Source organism: Meles meles, chromosome 17, assembly GCF_922984935.1.
Source record: "Meles meles chromosome 17, mMelMel3.1 paternal haplotype, whole genome shotgun sequence".
In the NCBI taxonomy this organism is placed as follows: Eukaryota; Metazoa; Chordata; class Mammalia; order Carnivora; family Mustelidae; genus Meles; species Meles meles.
The window spans coordinates 15423847-15441795 of record NC_060082.1 but is presented as its reverse complement, the minus strand read 5'-3'; the positions used below and the strand labels follow the sequence as shown (position 1 = coordinate 15441795).

The 17949-nt window shown below is 39.3% G+C and overlaps 1 protein-coding gene across 1 annotated transcript in view; it reads right to left on the bottom strand.

Annotated features, from left to right (window-relative positions):
- USH2A (usherin) overlaps nt 1–17949 on the bottom strand; it is a 714551-nt gene that overhangs the window by 545557 nt on the left and 151045 nt on the right. Inside the window, exon 13 of the mRNA XM_045983172.1 lies at nt 16144–16327. Within this exon, the coding sequence (XP_045839128.1) occupies nt 16144–16327 (184 nt within the window). The remainder of the gene's footprint in view (nt 1–16143; nt 16328–17949) is intronic.

Below are 17949 nucleotides of genomic sequence, written 5' to 3'. Positions count from 1 at the left end.
ATATGTGACACCTTACTTGCCAAAGTAACTTGCAGATGGGATGAAGTTAAGAATCCTTAGATGGAGAAATTATCCCAGATTATCCAAAAGTGTCCAATGTAATCACATGATGACAGGAAGAAGTAGGAAGCTGAGAGTCAGAGTGAAAAATTGGAAGGACATAAGCAGAAGTCAGAAAAGAGAGAAAACTTTATTCTGCTGGTCTTGAACATGAAGGAAGGAGCCGTGAGTTAAGGAATGTAGGTGGCCTTTCAAACTGGGAAAAGCAAGGAAATGATTTTTTTTCCTAGACTACCCAAAAGAAACATAGGCCTGCTCATCTTTGAGCTTAGCCTGATAAATTTCTTTAGGACTTTTGACCTCCAGAACTGTGAGAGAATAGATTCACGTCATTTTAAGCTACTAAATTTGTAGTAATTTATTACAGCAGTAATAGGAACCTAATATGCCTGGTCGAGAGGAGAAGCAAAAACCTGGAACCTAGACATCCTGAAGCCCAACACTGAGTTGTTATTACACCACATTGAACAAATGCTACTAATTTATAAAAAATGGACATTTCTTAGAGAATCATACAGAATCTATACAAAAGAAGAATATATTGTTTAGTGGTCATGGGAGATTGTAGAAATGATCACAATTCTTTACCCCTCTCTTTACGTAGGTCCTTTAAGCCAACTGCACAATTCCATCATCCAAAAGTAGAATCTGTTTCCCCATTCCTGAATATGGGCTGATGTATGACTGGCTTTGGCCAATAGAATAAGGCAAAGGTAACAAATGGGACAGTCTTAAGGGTAAGGCTCAAGGGTTTGGCTCTCTTCCTGGGAACCCTGCCTCTACTTTGTGGTATGACTAGATCGCTAGATGATGAGAAGTACATAGCCCTTTTATTCCTATCACCCTGGAAAAGAGCCAGCTGTCTAACAAAGAGTCATCCTAGAGCATGAATCTGTGAGGCACGTTCCCTAGTATTCCCACACCACGAACAGACATAAGTTGCCAAGTAAATTATCTGCTTTCATTTGAAGTCATTGATCTGGTTCTCAAAGAAAGACCAATAGAGATCAATTGGAAATACACATGTGAAAAGATTAACAGACAAGATCTATAATTCAGAGTTCAAATGGAGAATGTTTGCAGTAAAACCAAAAATAATGTGGTCATAGAAGACTTTTACTTCACTGTATGTTTTAGGACTGTGAGCCTTTAGATTCTCTGGCCAGCCTAGATCCCAGTTCCCCACTCTCTGAGGAAAATTACAGTTTGGTGTGTGTCAGCTGGTAAGAGACCAGTAGAGGCACTTCCAGGTCCTAGCTCCTTGAGGTTCAAAAAGACAAAACACAACTAATGAACAGAGAGAGAAGTCATTAGAGGAGAAACTTCGGGGGACTCTGATGTGTGAATGGCATGTAAGAGAAACAGTGCTGTACCAGGTGATGGGATGGATTAGGCTTGACCATGGGAAGGAAGAATTGTACTTACAGGTCAGGTTTGAGGGCAGTACCAGAGTGCATAGTGTGTCTAATATGGGTCTCAAGTACCAACTAGATGAATTGCATGTGGCCCATTTTTGTCTCATTGTTTTTGGTTTAGACAAATATGATATACTTTTTTTTTCTTTATTGATTTTTCAGTGGGCCAACTTTTTTTGCTTCATTGTTTTCAATACTGATTAAATCATGTTTGCTTTATATGTCAGGGGTGAATAGAGTGATTTTTGCACTTGGATCAGCTTTCTAAAACCCATGTCCCCTTTTTGTGATAGGTAACTTTTGAAGAATGAACCACTTGGTTGAAAACAGGCAAATGATTATCTAGCCTGTTACTGTTGTATTTGGTGGATTTTTACTGTTCTTGCTGCAGCTTAGGGTGAGGACCTATTTTATTTATTTTGCCCTTGAGAGTATATGAAAAGTCTAGAAAGTAAACCAAGGGAAAATTATAGGAAACATAAGTGTATGCAATAAACAAAACAAAACAAAACAAAACGGAGAAGAGCTGGGCTGATGGGTGAACTTCATGGAGGGTTAAATAAGGTCCCCTGACTATATACATGGAGAAAGCAGATGAGAAAGTCAATTTATTTTCTAAATCAAGAAAGAGATACAATGATACTTGCATCTTCTCCTCGCTAAAAAATAAAATATTGATAATCTGTTGTAGAATTTTGGAAATTAGTGAAAAAAATTTGTCAGTACCTGCCACAGTTCAAAATAGATTTGATTGATTTTAGTTGACTTTCTTTCTTTCTCAAAAAAAATTAGTCATCAGGACATCAATAGTTATTTTCCAATGCAATATGTCTATATATTAAACTATAAGTGAACTTTTCCTTCGAGAAAAAAATTTCCTTCTACTAAATGGAATTCTATATATTTTAGTCATTTTTGTGCACATTTCGAAAATAGTCAGTGTTAGTATATATACACAATAACAGCCAGAAGTCAACAAGAGATTTCAATATCATTCAGGAAAGGAATGGAAAACATAAAAAGAATAAAATCCATTTTTATCTCTTCTCAATGATGAGCAAAAGTATGAACTCAAGCAATTCTCATTGCCACATTTTGAAATATCTTTCTCTATGACCTTCTGTGCTGGAAGATTTCTTCTCTAATGATTATCAACGTTAAAGTGAAAAGAGACAGTCAAACTCATCAGTGGAATATAAGGGTCAACTCAAAGCACAGACATTCCATATGACTGATTTAGCAGAGGACAAATCCTACTGATTTCCTTCAGCCTCAAATGGTCATGGGAAGCTTTATTCTTTCTATTCATTTCAGAGAAGCTACATTATATATGGTAGCTCTTACTTCCAATAGCTCTTTCTAGTAGCAAGCTATGCTCAATATCAGAACCAATCTTGTCTAATCTGAGAGGATCCTGAGCCCCACTCACATATGGGTGGTGTGACTTAAATTTAAAGTTTTATATCATTTCACCAATATTATGATGGCATGAGATGTCTTGAGACTTTTATTTTCATTTTGGGAGGAAATGAAGAAAGTAACATAAGGGAGAATTAGTTCTGTGTTGTCTATTTTAAGAATGAGAGACATGCAAACTTAAACCCCAAAGAGACAGGTAACTATAGGTCTAGAGCTCATGGCAGAGATTGGAATAGATGAGGATATACTGGGGATTTGTTTATAAAGTGGCTGAAATCATAAACAGATATGTAAACTGAATGGGCAGATTAACGAGGAGTAACCAGGAAAAGAGAAGACAAAGAGATAAGATCTTGGAGGCCAAAGAAAGAGCTAATTTTAAGAAATAGGGAGGGCAATAAAACAATTGCTACATTGAAAAACCAGAAGTCATAAGAAGCAATCGTATATCAATTTTACTCTCATCTTTCCCTGATCTTTTGAATATATATATTTTTGTCAATTACATCTCAATAAAGCCAAAAGGAAAAAAAATAGGCTAAATTCAGGCAATAAAATGTCTAGTCCAGTATATTAGTCAATACTCCAATCTTCAAAGAATAGATATTTAAAGAACAGGCTTCTTCCCTTTTTTTCTAAGTAGGATGTAATGAAAACAGCAAGTCTACAACCAGAGAAGGTAGAGTTTTAATACTGTTCTTTTTATTACTCTCCTCTTCTCTCATGCATAGGCCAGAGGAGGGGTAGGAGCTCCCAGGACTAGCAAAACCCAAAGCAGGGTGCTTTCTCTGGTCCCACAGTGTACAAACCTCTTCACTAGAGGTTGTACTCTTGTGATTTCTTTATTGATCTCTCTCCCTCTATTACGTAACTCTCACCTATAATTTTAGAGAACTCAGATATATCTCTATTCCAACTGGATGCTAACGAATTTTTTAACCCACCAGAATCTCATCTATTTCTCTTCTTGGGGCTCTTTAGCCTTTTGCACAAGTGCTAAGACAACCAACCCCATGTGCTAAGACAACCAGCCCCACGTTTTCCCTCTTCCTTGTAGACCTTATCTAGTCATAACAAATACTATACTCCTTTCCTTACCTGAAAAACTTTGGGAGTATAAAATGATCAGAGCATTGCCCTGACAAACTGTCTCTCCTCATTCAGATTTTTTCAGATCTAAGAAATGTATCAGTCCACTGGTCTCAACTTTGGGAGACTCGTATCACCCTGCAAGTCATCTAGTAAGAACCTCTCACTGAGAGGCACCAGTGACCCCTACTTTCTCCCTCCAGTGAAACCCTTCTCTCTAAGCTTATCTTTTCCTTAACCCGTTTTTATCTACTTTATCTGGCTATCTTACTTTCTTTGATTTGGATGAGTGTTTTAAGAGTCATCTACCTAGTTCTTTGCTGTCCACACTTTGCAAATTCTGCTAACACTTGCAATCAATATGGTGACTGAGGAATTAATGAGAAGTAGGGAAAATGCAGAAGAAAAAGACTGCTCTTCGTAAGTGGTAGTAAGTGGCAGAAGAGTAAGAGCGTAGAGATCAACTTCTGGGGCTCACAGGAAAGGGCAGAGTCAAAAGAAGAGGCTTTGGGATGGGGATGAAGAGCCTATTTGTAGATAGTTATGATATAGCCAGGAGGGAGAGATTTAAGTTAAAATAAGGGGAGGATTTGACAGAGTAAAGTTCAGAGGGAGGAAGAAGGAGATGTAAAGGGGAGATAGAGAACAGACCAAGGGAAGAAAAACATGAGGGGACACATCAAGAACAGGCAATATGTCATTAAAAATTTTAGGAGAAGAATAAATGAAACAAGATGGGATTGGGAGGGAGACAAACCATAAATGACTCTTAATCTCACAAAACAAACTGGGGGTTGCTGGGGGGAGGTGGGATTGGGAGAGGGGGAGGGGGCTATGGACATTGGGGAGGGGAGGCGAACCATAAGAGACTATGGACTCTGAAAAAAAACCTGAGGGTTGTGAAGGGTCAGGGGTGGGAGGTTGGGGGAAGAGGTGGTGGGTAATAGGGAGGGCACGTTTTGCATGGAGCACTGGGTGTTGTGCAAAAACAATGAATACTGTTATGCTGAAAAAAATAAATAAAATGGGAAAAAAAAAATTTAGGAGGAGGAGTCAAGATGGCGGAGAAGTAGCAGCCTGAAACTACATCAGGTAGCAGGAGATCAGCTCGATAGCTTATCTAAACATTGCAAACACCTACAAATCCAACGGGAGATCGAAGAGAAGAAGAATAGCAATTCTAGAAACAGAAAATCAACCACTTTCTGAAAGGTAGGACTGGCGGAGAAGTGAATCTAAAACGACGGGAAGATAGACCGTGGTGAGAGGGGCCAGTTCCCGGCAAGTGGAGGAGCAACGGAGCACAAAATCAGGACTTTTAAAAGTCTGTTCCACTGGGGGACATTGCTCCAGAGGCTAAACCGGGGTGAAGCCCACGTGGGGTCAGCGTGGCCCCAGCACCTGCAGGGTCACAGAAGGATCGGGGTGTCAGAGTGTCGCAGACCTCGCAGGTATTAGAACAGAGAAGCCGGCTACAGAGACAGAGCCGAGGACTGAACTCTCAGCTCGGGGTTACCTTGAACTGGTCGCGGGCTGGGTGAGCTCGGAGCGTGGCTAGAGACTGGGGATACGGGAGTGATTGGGTGCTGTCCTCTGGGGGTGCACTGAGGAGTGGGGCCCCAGGCTCTCGGCTCCTCCAGGCCAGAGACTAGGAGGCTGCCATTTTCATTCCCGTCCTCCAGAACTCTACGGAAAGCGTTCAGGGAACAGAAGCTCCCAAAAGCGAACCCGAGCTGATTACTTAGTCTGGCCCCCCGGTAACGGCGGTGCAATCCCGCCTCGGGCAAAGACACTTGAGAGTCACTACAACAGGCCCCTCCCCCCAGAAGATCAACAAAATATCCAGCCAGGACGAAGTTCATCTATCAAGTAAAGCAGGTTCAATTCCTAAGACAGCAGCGCATTTCCAGAGGAGGAGAAAGCAAAGCACGGAACTCATGGATTTCTCCCCATGATTCTTTAGTCTTGCGGATAATTCAATTTTTTTTCTTTTTTCAATTTTTTTCTTTTTTCTTTTTTCTTCTTCTGCTAAATTTTTTAAAACTTTTACCCTTTTCTTTAACATTTAATGACTAGTTTATCTAAATATATATATTTTTTCTTTCTCTTTTATATTTTTTCTTTATTTATTTTTTAAATTTTTTTCCTTTTTTTTCTGAACCTCTTTTTATCCCCTTTTTCCCCCCCACAATTTGGGGTCTCTTCTGATTTGGTTACAGCGCATTTTTCTGGGGTCTTTGCCACCCTTCTAGTATTTTATTTGATCCTTCATATCCTCTTATCTGGACAAAATGACAAGGCGGAAAAAATCACCACAAACAAAAGAACAAGAGACAGTACCGAAGGCTAGGGACCTAATCAACACAGACATTGGTAATATGTCAGATCAAGAGTTCAGAATGACGATTCTGAACGTTCTAGCCAGGCTCGAAAAAAGCATGGAAGATATTAGAGAAACCTCTCTGGAGATATAAAAGCCCTTTCTGGAGAAATTAAAGAACTAAAATCTAACCAAGTAGAAATCAAAAAAGCTATTAAGGAGGTGCAATCAAAAATGGAGGCTCTCACTGCTAGGATAAATGAGGCAGAAGAAAGAATTAGTTATATTATAAAAGTATATAATATAAAAAAAGTATATAATATATATTAAAAAGTATATAATATATATATATAAATATATATATTATATATATATTATATAAAGAAGCCGAGCAAAAGAGGGACAAACAGTTATTGGACCATGAGGGGAGAATTCGAGAGATAAGTGACACCATAAGACGAACAACATTAGAATAATTGGGATTCCAGAAGAAGAAGAAACAGAGAAGGGAGCAGAAGGTCTATTGGAGAGAATTACTGGAGAGAATTTCCCTAATATAGCAAAGGGAACAAGCATCAAAATCCAGGAGATGCAGAGAACCCCCCTCAAAGTCAACAAGAATAGGTCCACACCCCATCACCTAATAGTAAAATTTACAAGTCTTAGTGACAAAGAGAAAATCCTGAAAGCAGCCCGGGAAAAGAAGCCTATAACATACAATGGTAAAAATATTAGATTGGCAGCAGACTTATCCACAGAGACCTGGCAGGCCAAAAAGAGCTGGCATGATATATTCAGAGCACTAAACGAGAAAAACATGCAGCCAAGAATACTCTATCTAGCTAGGCTATCATTGAAAATAGAAGGAGAGATCAAAAGCTTCCAGGACAAACAAAAACTGAAAGAATTTGCAAACACCAAACCAGCTCTACAGGAAATATTGAAAGGGGTCCTCTAAGCAAAGAGAGAGCCTAAAAGTAGTAGATCAGAAAGGTACAGAGACAATATACAGTAACAGTCACCTTACAGGCTAATAATGGCACTAAATTCATATCTCTCAATAGTTACCCTGAATGTTAATGGGCTAAATGCCCCAATCAAAAGACACGGGGTATCAGAATGGATAAAAAAACAAAACCCATCAGTATGTTGCCTACAAGAAACTCATTTTAGACGTGAAGACACCTCCAGATTTAAAGTGAGGGGGTGAAAACAATTTACCATGCTAATGGGCATCAGAAGAAAGCTGGGGTGGCAATCCTTATATCAGATCAATTAGATTTTAAGCCAAAGACTATAATAAGAGATGAGGAAGGACACTATATCCTACTCAAAGGGTCTGTCCAACAAGAAGGTCTAACAATTTTAAATATCTATGCCCCTAACATGGGAGCAGCCAACTATATCAACCAATTAATAACAAAATCAAAGAAACACATCAATAATAATACAATAATAGTAGGGGACTTTAACACTCCCCTCACTGAAATGGACAGATCATCCAAGCAAAAGATCAACAAGGAAATAAAGGCCTTAAATGACACACTGGACCAGATGGACATCACAGATATATTCAGAACATTTCATCCCAAAGCAACAGAATACACATTCTTCTCTAGTGCACATGGAACCTTCTCCAGAATAGATCACATCCTGGGTCACAAATCAGGTCTCAACTGGTATCAAAAGATTAGGATCATTCCCTGCATATTTTCAGACCACAATGCTCTGAAGCTAGAACTCAATCACAAGACGAAAGCTGGAAAGAACCCAAATACATGGAGACTAAACAGCATCCTTCTAAAGAATGAATGGGTCAATCAGAAAATTAAAGAAGAATTGAAAAAATTCATGGAAACAAATGATAATGAAAACACAATGGTTCAAAATCTGTGGGACACAGCAAAGGCAGTCCTGAGAGGAAAATATATAGCGGTACAAGCCTTTCTCAAGAAACAAGAAAGGTCTCAAGTACACAACCTAACCCTACACGTAAAGGAGCTGGAGAAAGAACAAGAAAGAAACCCTAAACCCAGCAGGAGAAGAGAAATCATAAAGATCAGAGCAGACATCAATGAAATAGAAACCAAAAAAACAATAGAAAAAATCAATGAAACTAGGAGCTGGTTCTTTGAAAGAATCAATAAGATTGATAAAGCCCTGGCCAGACTCATCAAAAAGAAAAGAGAAAGGACCCAAATCAATAAAATCATGAATGAAAGAGGAGAGATCACAACTAACACCCAAGAAATACAGACAATTATAAGAACATACTATGAGCAACTCTACGCCAACAAATTGGCCAATCTGGAAGAAATGGATGCATTCCTAGAGACATATAAACTACCACAACTGAACCAGGAAGAAATAGAAAACCTGAACAGGCCCATAACCAGTAAGGAGATTGAAACAGTCATCCAAAATCTCCAAACAAACAAAAGCCCAGGGCCAGACGGCTTCCCAGGGGAATTCTACCAAACATTTAAAGAAGAACTCATTCCTATTCTCCTGAAACTGATCCAAAAAATAGAAATGGAAGGAAAACTTCCAAACTCATTTTATGAGGCCAGCATCACCTTGATCCCAAAACCAGACAAGGAGCCCACCAAAAAAGAGAACTACAGACCAATATCCTTGATGAACACAGATGCAAAAATTCTCGCCAAAATACTAGCCAATAGGATTCAACAGTACATTAAAAGGATTATTCACCACGATCAAGTGGGATTTATTCCAGGGCTGCAGGGTTGGTTCAACATCCGCAAATCAATCAATGTGATAGAACACATTAATAAAAGAAAGAACAAGAACCATATGATCCTCTCAATAGATGCTGAAAAAGCATTTGACAAAGTACAGCATCCCTTCCTGATCAAAACTCTTCAAAGTGTAGGGATAGAAGGCATATACCTCAATATTATCAAAGCCATCTATCAAAAACCCACCACAAATATCATTCTCAATGGAGAAAAACTGAAAGCTTTTCCGTTAAGGTCAGGAACATGGCAGGGATGTCCATTATCACCACTGCTATTCAACATAGTACTAGAAGTCCTAGCCTCAGCAATCAGACAACAAAAAGAAATTAAAGGCATCCAAATTGGCAAAGAAGAAGTCAAACTATCACTCTTCGCAGATGATATGATACTATATGTGGAAAACCCAAAAGACTCCACTCCAAAACTGCTAGAACTTGTACAGGAATTCAGTAAAGTGTCAAGATATAAAATCAATGCACAGAAATCAGTTGCATTTCTGTACACCAACAACAAGACAGAAGAAAGAGAAATTAAGGAGTCAATCCCATTTACAATTGTACCCAAAACTATAAGATACCTAAGAATAAACCTAACCAAAGAGGCTAAGAATCTATACTCAGAAAACTATAAAGTACTCATGAAAGAAATTGAGGAAGACACAAAGAAATGGGAAAATGTTCCATTCTCCTGGATTGGAAGAATAAATATTGTGAAAATGTCTATGCTACCTAAAGCAATCTACACATTTAATGCAATCCCTATCAAAATACCATCCATTTTTTTCAAAGAAATGGAACTGGGGCGCCTGGGTGGCTCAGCGGGTTAAAGCCTCTGCCTTCGGCTCAGGTCATGATCCCAGGGTCCTGGGATCGAGCCCCGCATCGGGCTCTCTGCTTGTCTGGGAGCCTGCTTACTCCTCTCTCTCTCTCTGCCTGCCTCTCTGCCTACTTGTGATCTCTATCTGTCAAAAAAATAAATCTTTAAAAAAAAAAAAAAAGAAATGGAACAAATAATCCTAAAATTTATATGGAACCAGAAAAAACCTCGAATAGCCAAAGGAATATTGAAAAAGAAAGCCAAAGTTGGTGGCATCACAATTCCGGACTTCAAGCTCTATTACAAAGCTGTCATCATCAAGACAGCATGGTACTGGCACAAAAACAGACGCATAGATCAGTGGAACAGAATAGAGAGCCCAGAAATCGACCCTCAACTCCATGGTCAACTAATCTTCGACAAAGCAGGAAAGAATGTCCAATGGAAAAAAGACAGCCTCTTCAACAAATGGTGCTGGGAAAATTGGACAGTCACATGCAGAAAAATGAAATTGGACCACTTCCTTACACCACACACGAAAATAGACTCAAAATGGATGAAGGACCTCAATGTGAGAAAGGAATCCATCCAAATCCTTGAGGAGAACACAGGCAGCAACCTCTTCGAACTCAGCTGCAGCAACATCTTCCTAGGAACAACGGCAAAGGCAAGGGAAGCAAGGGCGAAAATGAACTATTGGGATTTCATCAAGATCAAAAGCTTTTGCACAGCAAAGGAAACAGTTAACAAAACCAAAAGACAACTGACAGAATGGGAGAAGTTATTTGCAAACGACACATCAGATAAAGGGCTAGTATCCAAAATCTATAAGGAACTTATCAAACTCAACACCCAAAGAACAAACAATCCAATCAAGAAATGGGCAGAGGACATGAACAGACATTTCTGCAAAGAAGACATCCAGATGGCCAACAGACACATGAAAAAGTGCTCCACGTCACTCTGCATCAGGGAAATACAAATCAAAACAACAATGAGATATCACCTCACACCAGTCAGAATGGCTAAAATTAACAAGTCAGGAAATGACAGATGCTGGCGAGGATGTGGAGAAAGGGGAACCCTCCTACACTGTTGATGGGAATGCAAGCTGGTGCAACCACTCTGGAAAACAGCATGGAGGTTCCTCAAAATGTTGAAAATAGAACTACCCTATGACCCAGCAATTGCACTACTGGATATTTACCCTAAAGATACAAACATAGTGATCCAAAGGGGCACGTGTACCCGAATGTTTATAGCAGCAATGTCTACAATAGCCAGACTATGGAAAGAACCTAGATGTCCATCAACAGATGAATGGATAAAGAAGAGGTGGTATATATACACAATGGAATACTATGCAGCCATCAAAAGAAATGAAATCTTGCCATTTGCGACGACGTGGATGGAACTAGAGGGTATCATGCTTAGTGAAATAAGTCAATCGGAGAAAGACAACTATCATATGATCTCCCTGATATGAGGACATGGAGAAGCAACATGGGGGGTTAGGGGGATAGGAGAAGAATAAATGAAACAAGAGGGGATTGGGAGGGAGACAAACCATAAATGACTCTTAATCTCACAAAACAAACTGGGGGTTGCTGGGCGGAGGTGGGGTTGGGAGAGGGGGAGGGGGTTATGGACATTGGGGAGGGTATGTGCTATCGTGAGTGCTGTGAAGTGTGTAAACCTGGCGATTCACAGACCTGTACACCTGGGGATAAAAATACATTATATGTTTATAAAAAAAAAATTGGAAGGGGAGGCGAACCATAAGAGACTATGGACTCTGAAAACAACCTGAGGGTTTTGAAGGGTCAGGGGTGGGAGGTTGGGGGAACAGGTGGTGGGTAATGGGGAGGTCACGTTTTGCATGGAGCACTGGGTGTTGTGCAAAAAGAATGAATACTGTTATGGTGAAAAATAAATAAAGTGTAAAAAAAAAAAGACAGAAAATAAGAAGTGTTGGTGAAGATGTAAGAGAACAGGGAACCCTTGTTCACTGTTGGTGGGAATGTAGATTGGGGAAGCCACTGTGGAAAACAGTATAGAGGTTCCTCAAAAAATTAACAGTGAAATAATCATACAAGCCAGCAATTCTGCTTCTAGGCATTGTCCCCTCCCAAAAATGAAAACATGAATTTGCAAAGATTTATGTACTCCTATGTTCACCACTGCATTATTTACTTTTCTTAGGTGATATCTGGAAAACAAAACAGGTAAACAAAACAGAAACAGTCTCATAGAAACAAAGAACAAACTGATGGTTACCAGAGGGGAAGAGGTGTGGGGGAGGGACAAAATGGGTGCAAGGTATTCAGAGGTACAATCCTCTAGCTACAAAATAGTTAAGACATGGGAGGTACTGTACAGCATAGGGAAAATAGACGATAATATGTAACAACTTTGTATGGTGACAAATGGTAACTATTCTTACTGAGGTGAGCATTTTGTAACCATTATAAATATAGAATAATTATTGTACCTCTGAAATGAACACAATATTGTGTGTCAATTATTCTTCAATAAAGAAATTTAAAAGTGAGCTAAAAAAAATTTTATGTTGTTTTCTTCTAAGACTAGATTTAAAATTGAGCATGTTTGACAGTGTAGACAAGTTGGAGCTGGAGAGAAGATAATCTGGAGGTAGTTATGCCTGGTTCTGTCTGTTTAGCCTATGAAGCAGAGGACAAGATTAGAGCAAGGACAAGGATTGAAGAGACTGGCAATAGCTTGAAGAGGGAGAGAAAGCACAAGGATGAGAAGCAAATGCATGGCAGTATTTCCAGTCAGCACAGACACTTGATCTTGAAGTCCTTCCAGCCGCAGGGCAGAAGCAAGTGCATCATCCCTGGAGCTGACCCACAGTACAGCAGAAAGAAGAGCTCTTAATACTCAGATTACTCAAGAGAATCTAGATTAAGGTGGTTTTGCCTCAGAGTAGGCGTAGAAGATGAGAAAGAGGAATGGGGATGATCAAGAACATTAGGTAGGGGTAATGGATGAGAGGTTTGAGAGAAGTTGGGAGCCAATTATGAGGGAATTCAGAGACAAGAGGACTGGAAAGATGTGATATATTCACAGAGAAGAATTTCTACGATTCGGAAGACGTGAGAAGTAAGGAAGTGCCAAGTGATCAAAAACAAAACAAAACAAAACCTGGTTATGTTCATGAAAATTGGCTGCTGGAATGGTAATTAAATGAATGAGAGGTGAGGGGGAAAAAGATCATCCCTCTGATAAAGTTCTCAGTGAATGGAAACTTGGAAGTCTCCAAAACTCCAGCCTACACGCAACCCTTTTATTTTACTGAGCTTTGCCTTCTTGATTTCCACCTCAGCACCTTCTAATAATGTAGTTTATATGGTTTTTTTGTTGTTTTTCTTTTTTGTTTTGTTTTGTTGATTTTTGGGTTTTTTTGGCTCTCCCCATTCCTCATCAATTTAGGTTAACATTTAAACCCAGCTATTACCAATTTTTTCCCCCAGTTAATCCAGGGACTCCAATACCAGTGTTAGTGAGTCCTTCTACAGAGTGATAGGTGATAGAACACTGTTCTTAAATAATTCTTGATCCTGAGTTTGACTTGGGTGGGGACTAGGATAAGTAGATAAATTTAAACTAGAGGGAAGCAGAAAGGGTAAAAGTCAACCTGAATCTAAGAACTTTGAATAGCATATAAAAGACAACTTCTTTGAAGAAATCAGGGTCACTTAAATAAAGTTAAGTGAAAAAGCTGAGACCATCATAAATCTGGCCATAAATAAGGGATTTGGGTGGTAACAATGAGAAAAACAGCAGGGGGACCAGTAGAAAGGAAATGGGTAAGAGACTGGCACAAAACGCCATAGATGGGCATGAATATTCCAAGGAGGAGAGTAGATTGGGGGAATAGTTTTCTCTGGTAATTAAATGTTGTCAGAAAGACTATGGAAAATATAAGAAACCTAAAGTTAGAGGTAGACAAGAGTGAAACAAACCAATGTAAGAATCCCAACTACAAATGGCTAACAGGCACATGAAAAAATGTTCATCATCACGAGCCATCAGGGAGATTCAAATCAAAACCACATTGAGATATCACCTTACACCAGTTAGAATGGCCAAAAGTAACAAGACAGGAAACAACGTGTGTTGGAGAGGATGTGGAGAAAGGGGAACCCTCTTACACTGTTGGTGGGAATGCAAGTTGGTACAGCCACTTTGGAAAACTGTGGAGATTCCTTAAGAAATTAAAAATAGAGCTTCCCTATGACCCTGCAATTGTACTACTGGGTATTTACCCCCAAAGATACTGCTGTAGTGAAAAGAAGGGCCATCTGCACCCCAATGTTCATAGCAGCAATGACCACAGTCACCAAACTGTGGAAAGGACCAAGATGCCCTTCAATAGACGAATGGATAAAGAAGATGTGGTCCATATACACTATGGAGTATTATGCCTCCATCAGAAAGGATGAATCCTCAACTTTTGTATCAACATAGACAGGACTGGAAGAGATTATGCTGAATGAAATAAGTTAAGCAGAGAGAGTCAATTGTCATTTGGTTTTGCTTATTTGTGGAGCATAAGGAATAACATGGAGGACATGGAGAGATAAAGAGGAGAGGGGAGTTGAGGGAAATTGGAGGGGGAGACAAACCGTGAGAGACCATGGACTCTGAGAAACAAAGTTTTGGAGGGGAGCGGAGTGGGAGGTTGAGTGAGCCTGACGGTGGGTATTAAGGAGGGCACATATTGCATGGAGCACTGGGTGTGGGGCATAAACAATGAATGCTGGAACACTGAAAAGAAATTTTAAAAAATAAAAAATTAAAATTGAAAAAAAAGAATTCTATCTAGGGAATTTGTTAGATGGTTTTCCAATAAAAAGTACAGAGAGGAGATAATATGTACAATAACTGTACTTAATTTTACTACAAAATCCAGGCTATCCTTTTTATTTAACATTTACTCTACCATGTGTTTTCTGTACTCATTCAGAATGATTTAGAATCTGTAGAAAGGAATAATAATGCTTTCAGACCATCAAGATGATATTCCTTCCAATGGTAACTGAAGTGGAACAGCATGGATTAAAAACAACAACAACAAAAAAAAGGTATGTAATAACAGCAAGAATTGTCTTAATAAATATTTTAAATGTCATGTGAAAGATTTTAAATCACACTGGATTTTAGTAGAAAGCCAAATGCACTAGTTTTGAATTCTTTTTCAATAATTTACACTGTCACCCTGTCTAAACCCTAATCGAGGTGTTAATGAAGAGTGTAACAGCCAAAAGGCAGGCAGCAGGGGACAATGAGTTGAAAAGAGCCCAGATAATCTCAAACCCTTGACTAATTAGCAATTATATTTATAAATACACACAGGCATATTGAGAAACAGCTTTGATTGGTGTGTACAGACCATAATACTATTACTTGGGGATAGGAATGCCAAAGAATTCATGGATATAGTCCCAACCCTAGACAAATTTATAATCTGACTGAACCCAAAAAACACACATGGAATAGGCAATCCAGCACATTTTCAAAAATAGAGCAGTGAGCACACAGGCATGAAAATAAATGCCCATAGATACACAGGGAACAAGTACGACATTAAAGACCGTGTAATTTTGAAAAGTGGGTAATTCATTTTCCAAAACGTAGTTTACACATTAGGAAAAGATCTATCAAAATACAAAAATACATTTTAATCTCCTGATCTTTATTTTTTTTCTCTTTTTCCCCCTACTAGTCTTTAAATGTAAATTAGAAAGGCAAGGACAACATAAATGGATGCAGTAAATTAATAAATAAATGAGCAATAAATTCAGGGGTCACATCAAGGTTCTATATACATACACTGTGTAGCCCAACCCTGATTGTGTGTGTGTGTGCGCGCGCGCGCGAGTGCGTGCACGCACGCATATTTACTTCTATGGCTATTTCTCTACCTGTCTTTCTCCATCCAAATTGCAAGTTCTTTGAGGAAAATAAATTTTATCTAGTTAAATATTCCCAGACCTTAATACGAGGGACGTCTATTAACATACAGCAACCTATACATTGGAACTCTAGGAAATATTCAAAGATTACTATTATGCTCAAGAAATGTAGGCATCAAAGATTCAAAAATATATCAACAAACTAGGGAGAACAGAAAATACTGCTTTTTACAAAAAGAAAAAAGAGAAAAAAATCATTGTTAGGAGATAAAGTAATTACAAATATAATTCAATACATATATTTAAATATTATTAAAAATATTTACCTTCCAGTCTGAGGATCAAATCCAAAGTAAAGGTCTCTACAATGGTCACAACTTTGTCCAGCAATGGAAGTGTCTTGGCAAAGGCACTGACCAGTTAGGCTATTACAGATGTGATGAACAGCACCTGTTACATGGCATGAACATGGCAGGCAACCAGGGGCACTGCCTGGAGAAAGATAAAAACCTGGAAATAAAGAAGAAATGAAAAGTTTATATATACATATATGTATTTGTGTGTGTGTGTGTGTGTGTGTGTGTGTATTTGCCATCCAGTCTTTATTCATCAGAATCTTTGATTACACCAAAAACCAGAATGGTATCATGGCACTTCCCGATGCCCAATTCAAATGTGGCTATAGCTGTTCTTTTTTTTTTTTTTCCCTTTTTATTTATTTATTTTTTTCAGCGTAACAGTATTCATTCTTTTTGCACAACACCCAGTGCTCCATGCAAAATGTGCCCTCCCCATCACCCACCACCTGTTCCCCCAACCTCCCACCCCTGACCCTTCAAAACCCTCAGGTTGTTTTTCAGAGTCCATAGTCTCTTATGGTTCGCCTCCCCTCCCCAATGTCCATAGCCCGCTCCCCCTCTCCCAATCCCACCTCCCCCCAGCAACCCCCAGTTTGTTTTGTGAGATTAAGAGTCATTTATGGTTTGTCTCCCTCCCAATCCCATCTTGTTTCATTTATTCTTCTCCTATCCCCCTACCCCCCCATGTTGCTTCTCCATGTCCTCATATCAGGGAGATCATATGATAGTTGTCTTTTTCCGATGGACTTATTTCACTAAGCATGATACGCTCTAGTTCCATCCACGTCGTCGCAAATGGCAAGATTTCATTTCTTTTGATGGCTGCATAGTATTCCATTGTGTATATATACCACATCTTCTTGATCCATTCATCTGTTGATGGACATCTAGGTTCTTTCCATAGTCTGGCTATTGTAGACATTGCTGCTATAAACATTCGGGTACACGTGCCCCTTCAGATCACTATGTTTGTATCTTTAGGGTAAATACCCAGTAGTGCAATTGCTGGGTCATAGGGTAGTTCTGTTTTCAACATTTTGAGGAACCTCCATGCTGTTTTCCAGAGTGGTTGCACCAGCTTGCATTCCCACCAACAGTGGAGGAGGGTTCCCCTTTCTCCGCATCCTCGCCAGCATCTGTCATTTCCTGACTTGTTAATTTTAGCCATTCTGACTGGTGTGAGGTGATATCTCATTGTGGTTTTGATTTGTATTTCCCTGATGCCGAGTGACGTGGAGCACTTTTTCATGTGTCTGTTGGCCATCTGGATGTCTTCTTTGCAGAAATGTCTGTTCATGTCCTCTGCCCATTTCTTGATTGGATTGTTTGTTCTTTGGGTGTTGAGTTTGATAAGTTCCTTATAGATTTTGGATACTAGCCCTTTATCTGATATGTCGTTTGCAAATATCTTCTCCCATTCTGTCAGCTGTCTTTTGGTTTTGTTAACTGTTTCCTTTGCTGTGCAAAAGCTTTTGATCTTGATGAAATCCCAATAGTTCATTTTCGCCCTTGCTTCCCTTGCCTTTGCCGTTGTTCCTAGGAAGATGTTGCTGCGGCTGAGGTCGAAGAGGTTGCTGCCTGCGTTCTCCTCAAGGATTTGGATGGATTCCTTTCTCACATTGAGGTCCTTCATCCATTTGGAGTCTATTTTCGTGTGTGGTGTAAGGAAGTGGTCCAATTTCATTTTTCTGCATGTGGCTGTCCAATTTTCCCAGCACCATTTATTGAAGAGGCTGTCTTTTTTCCATTGGACATTCTTTCCTGCTTTGTCGA